Genomic DNA, 22,972 nt, shown 5'->3' on the forward strand with positions numbered 1-22,972 from the left:
GTGGTTTAGAGAGGGGAGGGGTCTGTTACTCGTGAGGTAGCATTACTGCCAGCTCCTAAACATACCAGCATGTGTGCTTTACAAAACAAGATGGGTATTATACAATAAATAAGCTGGTACATTGTGTTTACACATTACGGAGGACACTTGGCCACAAATCAGGTCTTCAAATTCACTATCTTATATAGACCAAATATAGATTGTGTGAGTGTGTGCAAGTGGGTGTTTAAACACACATTCAGTGGAATGTGTAAACAAACAAACAAACAAACAAACAAACAAACAGTGAGCAGGTTTTGCACCCACAAATATTTGTTACAATATTTTAGTACCATACTTTTCCGAATCTAAAAACACACCCTGTATCACGTGTAAAATTGTCCTACCTTGGGTGCATCACAGTATACTATAAAGAATACTAGAACATAACCCTGTACTTCATATCTACAGAAGAAATCATCCCATAATTTGTGTAAGGGTGCAGATTATAGTATTACGATATTACTTACTAAAAATTGCTGGTTCCTTCATCAAATCTGAAATCTCCATTAAAGGAATTAAAAAAACTTAAACTAGTGTTGAGTCCTACTCATTCTGCTAGCAAGGTCCAGAAGGTGGAGTAGATGTTATATCATAGGACACCTCTGATCCCTAGCTTTACTTTATGAAAGGCATCTGGGCAGCTAGATGTACCTCGTGGGTGTGGAACTGATCCTTGACATCTTCCACATCATTTGAGATCTCATCTTGCATATGCAGAGTGTCTCCAGCCGAGAGGAGCCAGGTCAGCACTTCCTCCAGTGTGGCCTGGTAGCTGTCCAGGTCCACCTCCATCTCCGTTACTGTGCTAGGGGTCTCCGCACGAGAGCTACTCGTCTCCTCCTCGGGGGTTGTGCTCTGACAGGACATAAAAAAAACATCTGGTTGGCAACAACAAAATTTAACAATTGATTTTTTTATTTATTTTTTTTTTAGTTAAAAAAATAAATTAAAAATAAAGTCAGCCAACAAAAAATGCCTTTTCACTGCACCTCATCTCAGCAGGACAGAGATTTTATTTGCCATAGTACACTCTGCATATATCGGGACAATACCAGTCTCCTATCTTGCACATCAGGACAGCGAAGTTAAATTGAATTCAACATATTACAATCCAGAACCAAAATTAATGAAACTACGTAATTAAATGCAATTAAATAACTTATTTTTTTATTCTTACAGTTAAACTCAAACCAATAATATTTGAATCCCCGTTTTTCTTGTTTCACAAAATCACAAAAGTCTAGTTATAGGCCATCAGGATATAAACATAACCCTTTAACAGAAAATTGAGACATTGTCTCTAATCATGAATAGAGAGCTGTGTTGATTGAGCTGGTTATTAATGTCTTTAAAACTACAGTATTTTTGTGCTTCCCAACTTCTATTAGACTTTGTAATATTTCATGGCATTTACTGACATTAAGAACAGCCCACATAATTTCAACAGGCTTTGTTTATTCAGTATTTTCTTGGCTTTAGTTAGAACTACAGGAAGGAAAGCTGCATAAAACATTTCCCTTTTTTTTTTTTTTTTTTTTTTTTATAAAAGATCATAACGATGGGAGGGCAACATGGGGTAAACCGTACAATGGAAGTCCGATTCAACGGCTCCTCTCAGTTCTTTGCTGGTCTGTTTCTCTAATGGATTCTCTACATTACATTCTAGAATATTTTAAAATGACTGTTTTAATAACCATTGTTGTTTTTATGAATACACCATATTATGTTCACCACATCTCTAAACTGACAAGACAAACTTGATGCATAATTAGTCATTAGTGAAGTATAACAAACATTTAGAATTCTCAGACTGCATATTCATAACAACAATTCAGCTAAAAATCTTAGGCTTTACAAACACTGCAACTTCCACAATATCATTTTGCTGTTTTAAGTTCTTTGCTGGAACACACTTCATACTGGGAAATCAAACAACATTCTGTACATAGCTGTGGCTCAATATAATACTTTGTTTAGAACACATTCCAACTTCCAAGACATCAAGCTCCCTAATCTGTAATGGCAATGGTGGTGATGGTGGGGGAGGGGGTCTCAATACCCAACCCAGTCTGAGCAAATAGTCCAGCCAAGCTTCCAGATAAATGCTACTGAGAGAAATCAACCAATCATATAGTGAAAACCCAACCCATGACATCAAAGACAAATTAAACTGTGAATAGGCTGATATTGCAGATATTGTGGTCACGCTTACTGTATCTGAATAAATCCTGATCTATACATTATATAACAATACAAGAGTGTAAAAGGAGTATGTATACAGCTACAAAGAGTGTATGAATTTAAAAATACCTTACTTTAAAATCTCTTTTCTTACCTCACATTTTTTTCTTGTATTGGATATAGTTTGGTTCTTTGCTTCTTTTGTTAGTTGGCAATATGCAGATAATTAGATTTAAAAATGTCTGTTTCTTCTGGGTAACAGCTACAATCAGACCATAACCTCAGCACACAAAGTGAAGTCTGTAGATACCAGGAAGGAACAGAATCTTTTTAATCTAATGTACTAATAAAAGTGAGAAGACAAAATCAACAGCTTGTAATCACCAAGAAAAAGGGACCAGCTTCCCTGTGCCAGTTAACAACTTTATGATGTTCTTACTGTTTTAAGCAGCACCGCAGCTCACCTGCTGGCTGTTGAACTGGCTTTCCTCACACTCCACTTTGTATCTTCTGGGCAGAGTTTCTACCTCACGAATGTCATCCATAGTGACTTCTTTAGGGAGGACCTCAAAGAAGGCTGTCACGTACATGATGATAGACTTTTTGTCTGGCAGTGGAACAGCAACATCTAAAGAAGGAGAGGTGTGAGGGGATAATTAGTACTTCAAATAATTTTAAAAGGGCTATTCCACACCAGAAATCCACTGCCAATAAAAATTCCCACTAAATGTGAAAAAAATCATATTCCATTTTACAAATGCAGTCTGAGTACAAACCAGTGGGAAATATTTCAATCCTGCAGTACAAATTTAAAAAGAATGATACACTGTCACAAGGACGGTCGGAGTGGGTGGCGACAGACCAGAAACAGGAACTGACTCTGAACACAGGCTTTGAAATGGTGAAGGCGCTGCTGCGCAGTTTAATAATGAAACAGGCAGAAAATAAAAAAGGTTTGCAATAATACAAAAACACAGGACACAGAATTCTACGCCAAAATAAACAGACAAACAAAAACGGACTAACACTTAACAAAAACGGTGCACAGACAGACACTGACAAACACGGTGAGTTGATAAATTAACAAGTATCGTGCTGGTCCCACCAGCACGCAATAGCAATTGTAATTCTCCTACTCTCTCCCGTTCTCCACTCACTGACCACCCAACCCCGAGTATGTGACAACGTGCATCTATATATACTGTTGTGCTGGGATTCAATTACCAATTAATTATTCACTTGAATCCCAGCACGTGAATTAATAAAGTGCAATTCCACGTGCTCACATATTACTACATTTTACTTGCACGTGAAGTGCTGTGCAATCCTCGTGCCTAAATACACATATACATTTTTAAACACTCGTGTTACACAGACCCGTTTATATCCAGTGTACCAATGTCTATACACCAACATTTAAACACACCACACGCAACACATAACAGATAATATACACAGGGGCGGGCACTTTGTCACATACACCCTTTGCATAAAAATTATTCTGTGACACAGGCAAGTTTGATCTGATAAATCTGATAAACCAATTACCTTCAGGATCCAGGAGTCTTTCAATTTCCAAGTGCTGTTTGGCCAGGTTGAAAGCATGCTCCAGTCTCTCCACTGGGGACAGCTTCTGAACCTTTTCCCAGCTGAAAAGACCAGGCCTGAAAGAAAAAGATAAAAAGCAGCACACAATAAAATGTTTACGTATTGAGGATCTGCAGATTGTTACTGAATGAGACATATGCTTGAATGGCAGTTCACGTGCTTCTGCGGTTAAGCACATGATGAAAGAATTAGGTAAACCTTGCCACAAGTTAGCACTCCCTGTTATGTACTACAATCTTATGAAAGACCTAAAACAAAAATGTATGTTTCTTGAAAAGATTATAACACATTTCTGATCTGTTACTTTTTTTAAATGTCAATTTGACTCTGCAAAATACAGTCCACATTTTCATACAAAATTATGCTGCCAACCTCAGTTTTACCTAGAACTTAAAATACCAACTGAATTCACCACTCAGTACATATTAAATTAAAAAAGTAAATATTAACTATTACTGCATTTGTGGATATTTAATGGGGAGAACTCCTGAATTGTCAGGGTATGTGTCAGGGATGGGCAACTCCTGTCCTTGGGTGACATTTTACACAAGGATTACAGCAGTTAAAGAAATAATCAAATGTATCATGTGTAACTCCGACACACAATTATTTTGTTTAATCTTATGTCAGGAAAAACATGCAAGTTCTGCAAAATTGAATGCTGGCACCTTCATCCGTATTATTTGGACCATCCATTTAGCTTTAAAATGGCCTAACAATGTTTGTTTGCACATTAGCCCAAAGGATCAAGGCCATCGATTTTGAAACTTTGATTAACCAAAATGTGTTGTGTGCAGGTACACTTAACCTCACAGGGATTGCCACTGTAAGGCAGTAGGGAAATTCAATGACAGTTTCAGTTTGTGTTGTCTAAAAATGTACAGAAGTACAATTTGATAGGGTTTGCATTATTTAAAAAACAAACATCTGGCACATCCACACTTTGACCTTTTAAGTCAGAAACTCACTAAGGTCCGGTCAAAAAAAAAAAAAAAAAAAAAAACAGAAAATCCATAGGCATCAACACCTGTGGCAGGATGGCTTGGTGGTGAAGTCACAGACGAGGAAGATACAGACAAGTACTGCGCAAGTACTTAATAAATAATAAATAAAACGTTTAAACAAAAACAAAAAACGGCACAGTGACCAAAATACAGACAAACACAAAATACTGAAACAAACAAGTATCACGCTGGTGTAAAGCCAGAACGAGTAGCAATTTTTTGTATTTCCTAGATCTTACTTTTAAATTCCACCTCCAAACAATTCCAACCCGGGTCAGCAAAAACTGCTGGTTTTTATATATCGCGGTCAAGAGATTAACTGCCTATCAATCACCTAGTTTATCCCTCAACCACATTCTACATGGGGTTTCTCATATGTGTGGTCGACAGCCAATTTGCTGCAAATCATTAGCTGCTGACCACTCATTCTCAAGTTTATCTGGATGGGAACTGAAACCCCATCCATGTTGTAAAACAACAACAAAAAAAAATGTTTTAAAACAAACACAGTATATTTAAATAATAATCCTAAATAAACACAGGGGTGGGGTGTATCCCATCAGAACAGCCTCAGCCCATTTCACAAAATGTATTTACACAAAAAGCGCCTTGCAACCTACTTGAACTTGTGGATGATAGCATTGAAAGCAAGCCCATCAGTCCAGCTGGTTGTGAAGTTCAGTACGTTCACCTGGTTGTATGGCCGTGTTGATTGTCGGACCCAACTCAAGAGAATTTTCTCACTGTTTGTCTGACGTAAATGTGACATGATAGCCTTCATGATGTCTTTCACCTTGAAAACAAAAGAAGAAAAATATGTCACAGTAAGGAAAGATTTCTGCAACTGAATACAATGCTAAAAAAAAAGTGGTTTTCAAAAAGTCAGGACTTCAAAAGATAAAACATAATAGTACTATACTGCAGACAATGTTAACTTTGGCTTTTCAGGGCATTTACAATTGCAGAAAGGATCCTTATCTTTGATTTCCAAATTGTAAAAAAAACAGACACAAATTCTCTGATGGTTAATTTGGTTTACAAGTAGTTTAGATATTACAATGCAAATGTATGATCACAAACAAACAGCAAGACCCCAATCAATTTGCAGGTTTACATTAAAAGCATGAATACTGGATTACAGCCACAAAACAAGGTTTTACAAGTGTTGAAAAAACAAAACACTGCAGTACAACAGTCCCAAACAATATAATTGCGGATTAAACAAAGGTGCAAGGCTGCAACTTGGAAGAATAAACCGTCAATTAAAGGTGTTGAAGTAATGTTTACTAACCTGCCAGTGCAGAATGATGCTCCAGATTAGGCCCAAGGTCAGTTTATGATTTCCATCCACAATGTCAGTGCCTCCTATGTTTACCAACTCTACCTGCACGCAAAAAGAAGTCAAACACATAAGATGAGAAGTTGACCTTGTTTCCCTCGTTTGCAGTACTATTATTGGAACCCCATTTCTTGTCAAATATCATTGTTAATTTTCCTGCATTTTATACTTTCATTTGGTATATGCAGGTATTTCAAAGGCAATGGTGTCGATGGAGTTGCAGATCTGATACCTAATCATTTCTTGTGTTGTAGATCAAACTCACTCCAATGGTCTAGCTGAAATCAGACCACATGACCTACAGCAAAGGTACCAAGATGCAGAAATGTATCTACAGAACTGTATTTTAAAAAAAAAAAAAAAAAAAAACACAAGCAAATAACGTCCTAGCATAATAGGAGAGGGCCCAATAATAAATGTTAATTAGGTTAGCGCTCATTTAATTTACAAAACAGATATTCACGACTAATCCAGTACTGTGACCAGGGTGGGACAAATCACGGTGTATCCTGGCCACTAGCTTTCAAAACCTGGAGGTCAAGTGAACTTTTATGGGACAATATGAGGAGACATATATATTTTGCAAACACATTGCTTTTGCATACTTTGTATTCGTGTAATGGATGTTTTTATTAATTTATATATATAATAATTTATGTTCTTATTTGCGCTTTAGCCTTAAATGAACATGTAATTCTGGGCATTCCTGCTGAAATTCGCAAAAACTGAACGGAGACAGTGCAAATGAAGGATCAAGAATATTATAATGAGATGTACTATAGCTGCGGGAAATTGCGACACTTGCAATTGCATCAATTTAAGAACTTTTTGAAAGCATGTTTTAAACAGGGTCGCTATTGATGCTGGCATTTCCCAGTCCGCTTTATTTCCAAGTGTTGCCAGTTGTGCTCAATGTATTTTTCGCTAGAGATCTCGCCAATATGACTCAAATAATATTTAACATTAGTGTATTGCGGATCTTTCCATTAACATATTTTTTCTTAGTACATACGACAATGTGCACTTTGCGAACTGTCGTAAGGAAATGCAAATTGCAGCATGTTTGTGCTGTGACAAAGTGGTTAATAGTGTGGAGGTGCAGGTGATTAAAGAACAGACAGACAATTGTAATCCAGATGCAAAGGTTTGTTTTATTTGTTTTGTCCAGTGCCTGACGGTGAAACAAACAGTAAATAATAATGATGTTAAGTAATACAGCATCGTGTATTACTTCAAATTATAATCCCTGGATTTGCACTGCAAATAGTCCCATTTTGATTATACACCCACACAAAACACATACACAAGTATATTAGTGTGTGAATTAGTGCTAGTGGTGCAAATCCAGTTTATTGTGATACAGTACAGTGCTGTTCTGGGTTTGTGCTGGCCTCTGGCGACAACTCCAGAATCATGTTTAGCCGTCTAGTAATATATAACACAAGACAATTACAGACAAACAAAACAAAACACTAAAACGTTTCTATTCCTCACGGGGTCTCTCACAGTCCAAACTGTTTTTTACATCAAATGAAGGAACAGATGCATCGCTTCGACCCCTATTTACCCATCACTCATGACCCCTTGGTAAATGATTGCAGCTGCTCCTGTATTTCGTGGCTGCAACATCATTTACCTTCCGGGTCAATGAGTTATACCAAAGCTCTGTCTCTTTTCTACATGACCGGCTTCCTTTTAACCCTCGGAACGAAGTGTCAGGTCAAGTAGTCCAGAGTATTCTGTTCCCGTTACTTGGTGCCCTCAAGGTCGGGAGGGAGATTTACCACCAAGAATCATAGTCTTTGTCACACTGGCCCATCTTAGTACATCTACCCCCAAGTCTTTTTGATAGTATTATAATACACTATTACTGAACAGACTGAGGTGTTAAATCAGCTTAAACCATCAAACAGACATGTGCAATTAAAAGCAGATACTGTAATGTATGAAAAAAAGCAGCTAACAATTAAAACAGAGACTTACATTATTCTGGTGCAGAACTTGAAGAACTTTGTTGACATTATTTAGGGCATGCACCCGTGTAGATCCACGTTCTTTGGTCTGAAGCAAACAAATAGCAGGGAGGAATAATGAAAGAATTCTATAATATATGTATTACCTTTACTATGATGTCTATACATGAAGGCTTACATTTGGTAAAAAAAGCTACTTCTGCAATTAGTCTTCAACTAATCAATATTCTTCACACATATCAACACACCTATACATTTTGTATGTCTATATAAAACTTGAGCTGCCATGCAAAGTGATAGAAAAGCTGCTATTACAAATTAATGGAAATTAGCAGCAAAGACAGTATTAAAAAAATCCTTACCAAGACACTCCCTGTGAGGCCTTCAAGAAGGTCCAAAAGCTTTCGCCCATCCCTGAGGTCCGCAAACATATCCTTGATTGGGGGCTTCCCAGCCTTGAGCACAGAATCAGTACAATTATAAAATACATTTATTGTAAACTGTAAAACAATATAATCCAGTATTTTGAAAGAACTGAAATCAGAAAGTTTCAAAAACGTGATTTCTATTTTCTTTGTAATGTTTTTAAGTGAAGTTTTAACAGTGCATTCTGGTCCCACTTAAATAAGGGCACATGTGACTGAACCATTCACCCTGGAATTTACAATACATTTCAACCTTATAAAACGTTAGGGTTATTATCATAACCATGGTTCCCTGAAATAGAAATGTAACCATTACCAAACTGGAATGCACCTGCCAGCACTCGGATATCCATTACCCAGAGACTAGTCAGTCGTGTTCTACCATCCTTGTATTAACCACTTCAACACCATGACGTACGCATGTACGTCAAATGAAAACCCACTTACAGTACCATGCTGTACGTGCGTACGTCAAGTTTCCCAAACTATTCTCTGAGTGGTTTCTCAGTCTAGCGTTTCAGGTTTCATTCTCTAAAGCAGTTCTAGTACTGTGGAATGTTCAATGAAAGTCGGGGGAGGGTCAGGTGACCTTTGTATCCAATTGCGTGTCATGTAGTGATTCCAATCTACCTGTGGGCATTTAGAAGACAGATATATTATATATATATATATATATATATATATATATATATATATATATATATATATATATATATATATATATATATACACACACACACATTTTTACAAGAATATACACATATATGGTTTAAAATTATTATTTTTTGTTTTATTATTAGTTTTACTTGTTTACTTGTAGTTTATATAGAATTTTAGCAAAAGCTAAACATGGCATCATATGTGGTCTTTCTATAGAGCAAAGGGAGTGAAGTCGGTTCAGAGGATTTCAATACCAGCGACAGGGATACTGACTTATCACTCAGCGATGATGATGAAGATGTGGAGCTAAGAACAGCACAAACTGAACAAACAAAAGAGCATGCAGCTACTTTACAGGTAAGCCAGCTGCAAACAGGAAGTTGTTTTGTTTGTAATGGCAGTGCTGTGACGAAATACTATCAAAACACAGCACTTGGTACAAGACAATAAAACAGGCGTCTGCGGCAGCCAGATCCACGACAACGTCTGAGCAAAGTAAGTGTGTACACGCATTTGTGACTATCCCTCCAACACAAGGAAAGCAGACCGCAAAAAAAGGTGTAGGGTCTGCGAAAATGTACAAAATGAAAACAAAAAGACAAGAAAAATGTGCAGTGGTTGCGAAGGCAACCCTGGGTTCTGTTGTGTTGAACACTTCAATAAATGACACAGAGCAAGTCGATAATGGCACCAGTTTTGGTGTTCTGTGATTTTTATTTAATAATTACGGTTTACTGATTATTATTAGCAGCGCTTTTGTTTTCATTGTTCAAAAAAAGTGTTTATCTATATTGAACATGGGTATGTAGTACACAGGTTAATGAAAAGCATAGTTTAGGTCATTTATGTGTTTTACTCATCATACGTTAACATTTTATAGCAATTACAGGTTTGAAAACATTAATTTAATTTGTAAAATCTGGTACCTGGAATGGGGTTTCATTTTTACATCTGGAGTTGAAGTGGTTAATAATAAAATCAATCCCCATTATATATATATATGACACTTGCACTCACACGCGATTTCCAACTCCATCACTAGTTTTCTGATAAAGCCCATCTCTCAATTTTACAATGTACTTGTTTATCCGTCATAGCTCGCGTTGTTCTTCGTTTGTTTCTCTCCCGTGCCAAATCAGTGTCTTTATTGTGCAGTTACACAGAGCTTCCTCCAATTTCACATGACGAAAATGCAGCAAAAACAAAGCGAACGAGACAAGCTACTGTAATGTATAACAGTTAATCATTAAACAGTTTTAGATACTGTGATGCACTTTTTTTTTTTTAAACTGATCTTTAGTTGCTTTTGTGCATTTTCATTTGCAAGTGAACTGTGACAGTAGGGCCTTATCGAGCACTATATTCTGCAATTTTGAATAGTGACTTTGGATACTGTTTTAATTCTGGAAACTGGTGTTTTTAAATCTTTTGCTAAATTGCATTGTCTTTTATTTTTTAACGCAGTTCTGTGCATGAGCTACTTTCAAAAATTGTCCCACCAAGAAGTGAGCTCCTGGAGAGACAGAGTCAATTTTGACATGGCAAGCTAAAATAGCTGCCAGATAGACCTTTAATGTAGAGGACAATTTTCCATCAAACAATTTTCCCTGCAAAAACAGCAGTATACTTGCCATGGGACAGGTCGTAGGGTCAGACCCCCGAGGCAGGCACCACATCTGAAAAAGACGCTCCACTTCTACCGGTACTGGGAACGCGTGGACACTGCTCTGGCATTTTTCAGGGTGTAAATAACTTTATTGGACAAACCCAGACAGCTCAATGCAGCCGTTCAGGGGCCTGACCCAGAGCTACAGACTCTATGGGTTGGGATGTCATAAGGTCCCCTGCATCTGACTGAGCAGGTCATGGCGCATGGGCAGTCCCCACAGCTGGCTGTTCAGGAGCTGCATCAGGGCTGAAAACCAGAGCCTCCAGGGCCAATCAGGGGCTACTAAAAGCACCCTGGCCCAGTCCTGCCTGATTTCCTCCTGACACAGCGGGAGCAGGGCAGGCATATAAACAGTTGTCTTGGCCACTGGTGTGCCAAGGCATCTACTGCCAGTGGGTCCCCCCCTCCTTTTACGGAGAACCAGAGGGGACAGTGAATTGATTCCTAGGAGGCAAAGAGATTAATTTCTGCCCTCCCAAATCTTCCCCATATGAGGCTCACCACCTAGGGATGAAGAGTCCATTTTGAGATGCTGGAAACTGCTTGAGGAGGTCAGTTTGTCACTCCAGAATGTGCGGACACTGCTCTGGCACGGGTACAGCAACGTACAGGGCCACTGGCAAAACAACTCTGTCAGTACTGCACATGCGACTGAGAAAGCCTGCTTGTTGAAATGTACTAACAGCCTTCACAACGGTGATGCTAAAAAAAAAAAAAGCTATCACCAAAAAACAGCATCCGATACTGGTTGAAATTGCTTAAGCAACAACAACAGAAGCAAGTATCTCAGTCCTGCCGAGTCAAGCAGCTGCCCTTGCTGCTTGTGTGCTGAGCAGATTGCAGACAGGTCTGCACGTAAACACAAGAAAATATACTCTCAAAAAGAAAAACAGTAACTAAACAATTACATAAATATAAAAACGTCTCGATAAAAGCAAAAACGAGTTGGGAACGGATCGGGACGGTGACCTCGGTACGGGTCCACCGGTTCACAGTTATCGCCGATAGCAATGTACAGGGATGCCCACCTATGCAAGCCACTGTCAAAACCACTCAGTCAGTACATACAAGACTGAGGGAAGCTTGCATGTTGGAGATACCAACAACCTTTGTAATGGTGATGCAAAAGCAGTCCCCAAAACTGCAGCAAGATACTGTGGGAGAGACTGCAAGCAATCCCAACCGAAGCGCGTATCTTGGTCCAGCACAGCACTGCTGAGCCCAGCAGCTGTGCACGTATTTCTGTAAAGAAAACACATAAAATACAACAGGAGAAAAATATTTCCCCACACAAAACAGTAATTTAAATTTAACTCCAGCTACAGCTAAGCAGCATAGGGGAGCCCAAAGTCAGTTAACTTATGTTGCTTGATCCCTCGGAAGGAGCGACTCAAGCCGCTGGCTTCACACGGGGCACAAGGCCGATGCGGGATGTAAAAAACAACAGGATGCAGTGCACAATATATATGCTTAATTCATAAAAAAAAAAAAAAAAAACTATTACAGCGTAAATGTGATATTGTATAAACAAAGTAAAACACAATAACCAAAAGCTGTAAGAAACAATTATATATCTGATACCAGGCTCTTGTCAGGTCAATCTTGAAAGGAAAAATGGCACAGAGATCTGTGTGCGCAGTCCTTTTACACCCTCGGAGGAGGACATGACCGAGTCAGTCTCATCGAGCTGCTTTGATACATCTTATCCAGCTTTCAGGTCTTTAAGAGGTAAATACCATTACGATAAGGGTTACACTTCATACTGCATGCAGCCAATTTTTTTTACTGTACTATGGGAACATTCTTGTAGGAAAAACACTGGACTCCAGACTTCAGAAATTAAACACAGTAAAGTTAAACACAGACCCTTTAGCATGTTTTCAGACTTCAAAGCATAGGGAACCATTGTTTTATTCAAAATTAATCTCAAAAATCAATTTTATGAATGTCATATTTCCATTAGATCCTGACGTTGGAATGCGGGGTTTACTGTAACCTACAGAATAATCTTCACCTTACATAAAAAAAGCAATATAGGCCTATATGACAGAAATTAAAGACCCATTTCTATTTTAAGAATTGCTCTTGTGTTACTTGATAACTGCAACAGTGATCTTCTGTGAAATTCACACATCAAACACGCAAAGAATGTGACGCATGCAAACAATGTAGAAAATAATCTACCAATCCAACTTTCTTACCCTATGCTTTTTACTGTACAGATTAGTTACTGTAGGTTGATAGGTTGTCATTAATACCCATACCCCAGCAAAGCTCTGTTGCTACAGTATCGAGGGCTTTAACATGTTTGGAAGCACTTTACAGTGTTGAGGAAAGTACATTTTTACCTTAGTGAAGCGGGCATTAATCCATTTCGTAAAGGTTTTCCTCTGTACTGCATCATGTTCATCTATATAAAAATAAAAAAAAGAAAATAGAATGTTTAAGCCTTATGAAATGGGAATGGGCTATCTTTTGAGAATACAACGGATACTTAAATGTTTACTTGCCATTGGTTTTCAATACAGAAAAGTCGTGCTTCTGGTACTACTTGCAGCTGTAATAACTTGCACTATAAATAACATTTCTACTTGCAGCTGTAATAACTTGCACTGTAACATTTTCAACCTCTTACCTCTAGAAGCAACACTTTAAAAAAAATATGATTGCCTTCAGATTAGTGCATTTGTTTTCGTTACAAGTACGGTAAAAGGGCCTATCTGTTGTACAATTTCATTAAAAGTTGGGTACATCTACCATTAATCTCTACCGTATCCAAAACAATGGGATGCCAAACATTTTGGAGAAATGTGCAATACAATAATGAAATACTTTGGCAATTGTAAGGGCTTACAGTACTTAGGCTGCACATTTCAGTTACAAATTCAATGCAATGTTTTAGGGGTCAACCACTTATTCATACAGATCGTCAAAACTGTGGTAATCTACCGAATAGAAACTGCACTGCCACTTACAGTATTGCATGTAATATTTTAATACAAAAATACACAGTCCCCATCAACTTGGGAGAGAAATGAGCTTTAAAAAAAAGTTTAAAATCATGAATTACTGTATTTCCTTAAAAGGAATACCAGATGTTTCTATAAATAGAGAAGAGAAACAGTGGGGGGGGGGGGCAAAAACATAAAACGATAACCCTTTTCAATAACAAAACGACTACTAACATATAAATGCAGAACTTATCAATAATGTATGCTTTTCATAAAAGTGAATCCTCATCGTAAGTGACGCTGATCAAGTGAAATCTACAGTAGCAGTTTGCCACAGGTGAATGTTGATCTGACTCCTGTGTAGTCAGTGAATCACCCCCACCCTCTCTAAATACACCCTCTCTAAATACAGTACCTCCGTGCAGTGCAGAAAAGAAACAACCCTTTCAATTTTCAAACTAAAAAATAACATTGCACTGGGTTTAGGAGCTCAATTCAGTATAACATCCCCAGTTAGCATCCTTTCTAGAGCACACTAGAACTGTATATTCCAGTGACCTACTGCCTTATATTAAATTGTAATGTAATGAAGTAAACTGCAGATCACCAGTGGTCATTCTAGATCCTTTTATTAGCTCATGTTTGTTTTTTTAAGGTGTCTCACACACTGGATACAGTACAGCACCTTAATCCAGTACAGTATATTGCACGGTTAAACAGATTTTGATTCCTTAACTTCAACAGCCTCTTCCCCTTCAATCAACAAATCTACTGTACAGTAAGGTTGGGGAAATTGCACACAACAGTATTTATATGGTACATGAAGCAGAAAAACAAATGTCACAATGCAAGACCATCTGATAAAGAAAGGGCCCAGCAGTCAAACTAATGATGCCGGGGAAAACAAACACTGTCTCCTCTGGGGGATTCGCCTTCTCACTAAAAGGAAAACAGAGGCTGTAATGTGGAAAATTAACAGGAAGGCGCAATTATATCAGGAAAGAAAATCCCAGAAGCCTCTTCATATAGTTCACTGCACATCCAATGATGAACAGTGCCAGCAAACAGCTTTTTCTGCCGGACAACAGATATGCTTCTGGATTAGAGTGATGCGAACTAAACGACACACTGTTTTGTCCGGTAACAGAGCCTATTTCACACACTGTGCATATAAGTTTTATTCTTGCACATTTGCAAGACAAATATACAAATCTGTTTAATTTGAATAGTACAGTGCACCCTCGCTTTAACAAGCCTGTTGGGGTCCAAGCCTTTTGTTTGTTATATTGAGGGGTTTGTTATAGCGAAAGGACAATCAAAATGAATGACAAACTGTTGGAGTAAGTTAATGAGATTGTCAATAAAAGTTTAATTACATGTATCTGTTCGCTTCATGTATGCAGTATTCTGCCTTTGCTTTATGCAATTTGTTAAAGAATTAAAACGCAGTACAACAAAGCAAAAATACAGAATTGAAACTAAACTTTTATTCAAAATCAATCTGACATGAATCATTTTAAAGAGCACTGAAATGAAAAGTCTGACATGAAAAATTAATCAGATTTACGATAGATATGCCCGCGTTCTCATTTTATTTCAAAACGATAGTTTCCAGCTTTGTTACAACATAAAATGATTTTCGTTTCGGGGGGCAGTTACCCAGCGAGCGCTTCTTAAGACAAAAGAGCAGCGTTCACTGCGGAGGTGCACCCCATGTGTACAGACCTGGATGATGCCAGGGTGTGTTTATAGAATCTTTTTGGTTTTATTAATTTGAGGTCCGGAGGCCAGGTTTGTCATAGCCGAAGGTTCGTTATAATTAAAGGCGCTATAGCACTAACAACCAAGTTTGAACTTAAATATGTGCACAAACTGTGTAAGTTACATCCACAAGCTGCAACACCACAAGAAAATCGCACTAAAAACAGCCTAAATGTTCAATACTGTAAAATAACACCTCTACAATCTTCTAAAAATCCTCGACCCTCACTACTAGCAACTGAGCAGCCCTGTAGTAGTGAATAGGAATGTAATGCAAAAATAATCATGGATCAGTGACGTTTCAGAAAGATTTCTACAAGGAATCACTTCTTTGCATTCCGACCTTAGAAGGTATACTGTACATGTATAGTAAGAAACTGTGTGAAATGTGCTGCAGGTGTTGTACAAAACCAACCCCAGTCAAAGAAATAGACCCCCCGACACTATTGATAAGACCAGCCATTTAATGTCGAACAGCTGTTGAGAAACTACAGAACTAAAAGCTTACCTCTGAGTCGAAGAAACTGTTTTGTCATTATTTAAATTTACTTGAGATTCTTCAGGTTTCAAATTCGCATTAATTCTTTTCAATCAGCCTTTTACTCACAAACAGTACCAAAAGGAACCTGCTGTACTGTAAAAGAGACTTTTCAGCAAGCAAAACAATTCAAGTGGGCTGTCCAGCGTAGGACGATTTCTTGTTAGCTGACAGAGCACAAAACTGTTGGTGCAGAAAAGTCCTGGTATCTACTGAGTCCTGAGACCTACTATTGTCATTATTGGCCACTTGTTTTTCTTTATTTAGATGTATTCTTAATGCAGTACTTTAAATGCTTATTAGTATGCTATAAAAGTATATGCTCAGCACCAACAGTGTATACTGTGCATACTGGTTTCTGAGCACATTGAGATTTCAAAGAAAGATAACTAAGAAACGGTCAGTACAGAACCCACATATCATGGCTGAACTGACTGTGCCATTATCAAATAAGATCCAAAACCAAGATCCTGCATTTGTTAACCTTTTCTGTGCTCATGATGAGATGCCTCATCATTAATGCTGTTTATAAAATGGCTTGGATAAATTAAGTGCTGTGATTGGCTGAACAAGATCACATGACCGGGCGGAAATAATTGTCTTACTTCACATCTATGTCATCATAGACCGACTTACTTACCTGATCTAATATTACTACACCTTAATAGTAACAATTATCTAAACAGTGTTTCTGTAGGTAAAAATGTCAACATACAACTGAAACAGCACTTAAATCACTCAACAATCTTTTTTTTTCGTCTCTGTCACTAAGAATTACAGAAATTGGCAAAAGAAAACTCAGGAGGCAAGCAGTAGCAGTAACATATTCAAAAGCCATCTGAGAAATCACCACGCAAGTCTAACTCAGCATAACATACTGTGCAGCAACGACATCTACGTATTAAACTAAATATCGCCTTATAAAACTGACTAGTGAGTATGCAAGATTTAAATTCGACACAGAAGATACATATCACCACTACCCTCCGATTTCAGAAACATATTTAAAACAAAATTAAAATCTCTCCTGCTCGCTGCCGACACAACCGTTGGGCTTTTAACCCTTTGCAGTCCATTAATTCAGAGCTCGTCAGGTCCAATTCATTTTCTCACACGCTGTTTATTTTACATACGCCTTTTCAATTTTTTCTTTTCATTGTAGAACAGGTTTAAAAGGCACTGAATCACAAAAAGGCATTTCAATGCTGTATCTCTAGCCAATCCTCACCCCTTGTTCACTGTATTTTTCACATACTTCTTTATAGACGTGCATACATCCATCCAGATAAATCCTCTCCTGATCACTCGTTTTATCACCAAACTCCTCAATAATGTGATCCAAGTCATTATTTTATTACTATAACATCTCAAAAAGCTCTGCAAAAGTCCATGATATTCTTTGACTGCTGTATGAAAAAGCAGCTCTCCTTTGTTGTATCTGTGTTATCTCTTTAATGCATGTGGTTATGAGACATGCTCTTTCTTGGGGGGTTTTCGGTTTCGTTAGGCTCCTATCAGTCTCACTCGGCCATTGAAAGGTTTTCTCAGCCTTGGCTGAGAGAAAAACCACTAGACCAGTGCTTTATGTCTTTTTGATGATGCCGGACAGGGTCCGATATCGGACTGGAAAGGGTTAAACAAGGTCGGGCATAGAATTCTATTGTGCTCGCCGCGGAGTGGAAGGACTGCAGCACCCTGCAAACTGACACGGAAGTTCTTTAGTCCACATATCCTCTAATGCTGGTTTACAATCTAGGGAAATTAAGCCGGTTACCAGCATCGGCGTGCAAACGGCCTCAGAAATTATTGGTCAGCTTCTCTTGAAAAACGCAAAGCCTGCAAATTTCCTACAAAATAAAAAACAAACAAAAAAGAAAGAAAAACCCACTCTGAAGCCCCTCCCTCGAGTGCCAGTGCAGTGTTTGCCTGTTCCATGAATACTCCCTCAGATGTGGGAAATCAGTCTGCTTTCAATTGACAAATGTAATTTAATCTTGAAAATGTTAATATAAATGGCAATATGCAATGTAATGTTGATGGCAAATAAAGTACAAAATATATGTTACAATCAAACAGTCTTCAGGGACTATTTTCTCTCAGTGGAAGTATACATAATATATTTATTTTCTTCCTTACAAAAGCTAGTTTGTGTAATTAATATATATATATTTTTTTTTAAATGTAGCCATTTTATAAACGAAATAATCCAATCCAGGGTGTGCGGTAAGGCAATTCTTGCCGCAATTCCTGGTTGGTCGAAGGCAGTCGGCCTGTGGCCTCGTGCCTCACAACGCACACAGGGCGTGCAGTAAAAATTGCCTTACCGCATACCCTGTCATGGGTTATTTCTTACATAGCCTATTGTTAAACATACGTTGCTAACTGTGTTTGATGATCTGTGCTTGTAAAACTCTTTAGCGATGACTTTATTAAAACAATGTACAACAGTCATTACATTTACATTTTGATCTTCGAAGGTTCAGAACACATTACCGAAGGAAGATCTGAACCATTGACGGTACTAATTTGCATAACTTACTGGTGACGTCACCATAGCTACTTGTTTATATTTGACTGAAAATCCTCTTTATAGGTAATCCACATAAATGGAATAAAACATCCACATGTAGTTTAAAAATATGTTATATAGAACAGTAATCCTGTTTTTACAATTTAAATAAAAATACACATTTATTTACACGTAATTGATGCTTGTGATATATACAGTAAGCTTGCATTGCACCAGCACCAACTGCAACAGACAAAACAAACCTTTATTTAAATTCCAAGCAGCTTATCAGTCACAGTCTCGTTTTACTACTACTATGAATAATAATAATAATACTTATGCTTGTCAAGTGACCCTGGAGATTGGTTGTGCCTCCATCAACAGTCACCTGCACAGTTTGCATTCAACTTTTTTTTGGTCGTCTGGGCATTTAACAAAAAAACACCTTAACAGTACAGAGGTTTCGAGACATTTCTTTCAATACCTACTTACACTGTACAACGCTTAGCTGTCGAGATGGCGAATGAAGAAATTAAAGGTTTGCCTCTTGATAACACGTGTTGGAGGGGGAGGGGCGAACGGTGCTCAGTTTTCAAAATTTATAGTTATATATATATATATATATATATATATATATATATATACACATATATATATATATATATATATATATATATACATATATATATATATATGTATATATATATATATATATATATATATATATATATATATATATATATATATATATATATATATATATATATATATATATATATATTATATATATATATATATACATATCTATATATATATAATATGTATATATATTTATATATATATATATATATATATAGATATAAATATATAAGTAATAAATAGCATTATTATCATAGTATAAATTAGTGTTAGCATACATTTTGTATGTTTCAAGTTCTACCATGGCACTTCTCTTACACTGTACACTAGGTATTCAGTACATATTTTACTGAAGCACTACAACTGCTATAGGTACCCCCCAGTGCTTTGGATAATATACCATGCTCCGTACATGGCAGATGAGGCATATAGAGTTGCTAAACAATAATTTTGTAGTGGATTTTAATAAAAACAACTTTTGTTCAGATAATATGCATTCTACATACCCAAAGATCCAATTTTTGCACACGAGTGACATTTAATATGTGACCTGATTTATAGTATTCACACTTTGTCAAACTTTTTGTCAGGTGCGTGAATGCCACCTGACAAATCTTCGAAGGTTTAAAACTACTTTCAAATTCCTGGCTAGCGAACAAGCCTTCGAACACAGCCCTAACAATCATACACTCCAAGTACCACAACTGAACCTGTACTGTAGATGTTGGCTTTAAGCCATCGATTAAGTTTTCTACAGTAAAGCAGTATATTTTCTAAATAAAAATAAACTAAACTACATAGTGTGCCCAGTTGTTCATGACTGGGATCAGAATGAGATGCACTTTTCAGGTACTGCAGAGTACAGATGATGAATATTAGTACATGAATATTCCTCAGGCTCTGAACTTTATTAAATAACCCATACTGTACATCCCAAATGGAAGAAGTCTTGCACAGCACAATACTATAGAATATGCATTTCCAACTGATATGCTGGCAATGAAGTCTGTATTCATTCTGGTCTTTCCACCACTCATGAATGCAATTCAAGACACAGGATTTTCACAATTACATGCACATAAAATACAGATTAACACAAAATAAAATATGTGTTAATACAAAAACATTGCTAGCCTTTTTAACATGTGGTAGAGTTTTGGTGACATGTCAGCAAATTCTATTTTTGCAGCTTCTAGCAAATGCAGTGTATCGACTAAATAAACAAGCATCAATGAATTCCACTTATCAGTTTCTAACGCATTCCTGTTTTATGTTATCTTTGCTACGACTGTTATAAGTAACATGCCCTGCGATTCACTTACCTAAACTAAAAAGACCAGAAGAACCTACAGTAAGAGTAAACTTTAGCAAAGAGATCAGAGTGGCTATCTAAAATGATGTTTCAACAAATTGGTGGCATTTCCTCCTTTTTTTCACTTTTTTAAAACACTTTCGATATTTTGACTGTCCGCCTTCAACCAGATTGCTGTTGTCACCTGGCTGAAATCCACAATAGTCCCACATCAAGCCTCTCTCTGGCATTCGCCATCACTGCTGCAATAATTAAATTTTCCCAGAGCGTACTAAGTTGAAATTAGCACGCTTAGTTCATGTTGTTTTTAAAAATCACAAAATTAGTTTTCTTTTAAAAGCGCACAAAAAAAACACAGTATTGAAAAACCGCAATACTTCGATATTTATTTTACCCCAATATTAGGTATCATGATATACCGTAGGTATCTATATACCATGGAACACTAGTTGCCACTGCTGGCTGTACATCCAGAGGAACCAGCATTTCCGCTGCCTGAGTGTGCCAACCCACTGTCAGCATTATTGCTGCCAGCATTGTCCCTAACAGCAGTTTCGCTGACTGAATACCGCTGTCAGCGGTGAGGACACCCTGGCAGAAGGAGGAGGTGCGGAGAACTCCACTACAGCCCCAATCACCAATCCACCCCACATGAGGAAAGACAGGAGGGTGGGGGGGGGGGGGGGGGGGGGGGGTTGTGTTTTAGGGGTGAGGTGGCCTATGGTGGGGAGCTATATGGCAGCGTGGCAGGACAAAAGCCCTGCTGAAACATGGGAGTGTGTATGTGGATGATTGGGTGGTAGGAAGGGGGTTAAAATCCACCCTACAAAAACATATGGGAATGTGGCTGGAAGCGTGAATTGAATAAGTGATTAAATAATTAAGGTTCCAGCCACAGGTGTATAAATGGAGGTGTTCACGGGTGTTAGGGTAGATTTAATGCTGGTGAAGACATGTGGTTTGTGTTATGTGCTGTACTGTATTTATGTCAGTGTTTGTTTACGTTCGTGAGTGTTTTGAATAACCTTTTGTTTTGACCCTTGTGTCTTTTCTTTTGTTAAATGTGGTTTTGTTTAGAGTTTCTGTCTATGTTATGTTTGTTTGTTTATAATTAAACTTGCTCACCACCGCTTACAAACCTGCATTCTCTGCTTCTGGAGTCTCCGGAGTCACCTTCCTGGTTACTATAGCCTAACCAGTGACGTCATCCTGTCCACAGAAGGCAAAATGATAACATTTCAAGTTTGCTAATTTAAGACCCCCTTGATTAACTGGACCTTGTAATTTAGTGAGGGCTAGCAATGGTCCACCACACACACACCCACCCCCTTATCCTGGCTCTAAGGAAGGCCAGTATAAATAAGAGGGGGGATAAATGGCAGCCCTGCCTTATGCCCCTAGCCAGTGAGAAAGCAGGGGCAAGCAGTCCATTTGTTAAAACTACTGCAGATGGATTACCATAAAGCCCCTTTATCAAAGTCTGAAACAGAAAGCCAAATCCAAAAGGTGCCCAGAGTGTGGGGATACCTCCATTCAACCCTGTGAACGCCTTTACTGCTTCCAAGGACATCGCTGCTATTGGGTTATCTAGGTCCCTGACCTCCCATATCAGATGTGCTAACCTTCGCAGACTGCCTGAGGCATTCCTGCCTGTGACAAAGCCTACTTGGTCTGGTTTAACCAATAGACGTATAATTGTAATTATTTAGGTATAGCGATAACCTTGGTTAACATTTTATAAATCTACATTCAGTAGAGATGTCAGCCTGTTTCTTCAGCATTTCGTAATGTCTCTTCCAGGTTTTTAAGTGTTGTTGTTGCACTAGTCATGCTAGTGGGTAATATCCGTCTATCCCATGCTTCATTGTAAATCACACACAGGACTGGGGTAAGGTGGTCTTGGAACCGCTTGTTAAACTCACTCGGCCAACCATTTTACACTGGCGTCTCTCTGAGCCATTGATTTTATTGCCTCTGTAATCTCCCCTTAAGTTATTTTTTCTTAAAAAAATCTTTGTTTCACGTTAAGTTTTGTTAATTCAATCTAGGAAAAAAGCGCTATCATAATCTAGAGTTCCTACTTTTGATTCTGAATGTTATAATTGATAGTAGTATTCTTTTGCTATTAAAAGACTTGATGTCTGTATGTAGCTGTCCACTCAGTCTCTTCAATTGCTGGAATACTGGAATTTTTAAGTTTGCATGCTAGTAGTTTGCTTGCCCGCCCTCCCCCCGATCTGTAATGTATTTATTTTAATAGGTATAGTGCATATTTTGCTTTTCTATTAGAAATTGAATCTCAAGTTTTTCTGCAGAAGGATTACTTCCATATGCTGTATATGTTGGAGAAACATGCACTTA

General features: G+C 37.8%; 1 protein-coding gene across 7 annotated transcripts in view; it reads right to left on the bottom strand.

Annotated features, from left to right (window-relative positions):
* The window catches only part of LOC121315838 (utrophin-like), a 245,099-nt gene that overhangs the window by 203,171 nt on the left and 18,956 nt on the right, over nt 1–22,972 (bottom strand). For all 7 annotated transcript variants that reach the window (XM_041250320.1, XM_041250322.1, XM_041250318.1 and 4 more), the window contains exons 3-10: nt 13,250–13,311; nt 8,510–8,602; nt 8,158–8,235; nt 6,127–6,219; nt 5,456–5,628; nt 3,772–3,887; nt 2,688–2,851; nt 694–897 (exon numbers count right to left, since the gene is read on the bottom strand). In XM_041250320.1, coding sequence (XP_041106254.1) covers nt 694–897; nt 2,688–2,851; nt 3,772–3,887; nt 5,456–5,628; nt 6,127–6,219; nt 8,158–8,235; nt 8,510–8,602; nt 13,250–13,311 — 983 coding nt within the window. The remainder of the gene's footprint in view (nt 1–693; nt 898–2,687; nt 2,852–3,771; nt 3,888–5,455; nt 5,629–6,126; nt 6,220–8,157; nt 8,236–8,509; nt 8,603–13,249; nt 13,312–22,972) is intronic.

The sequence above is a fragment of the Polyodon spathula genome, chromosome 5, assembly GCF_017654505.1.
Source record: "Polyodon spathula isolate WHYD16114869_AA chromosome 5, ASM1765450v1, whole genome shotgun sequence".
Classification (NCBI taxonomy): domain Eukaryota; kingdom Metazoa; phylum Chordata; class Actinopteri; order Acipenseriformes; family Polyodontidae; genus Polyodon; species Polyodon spathula.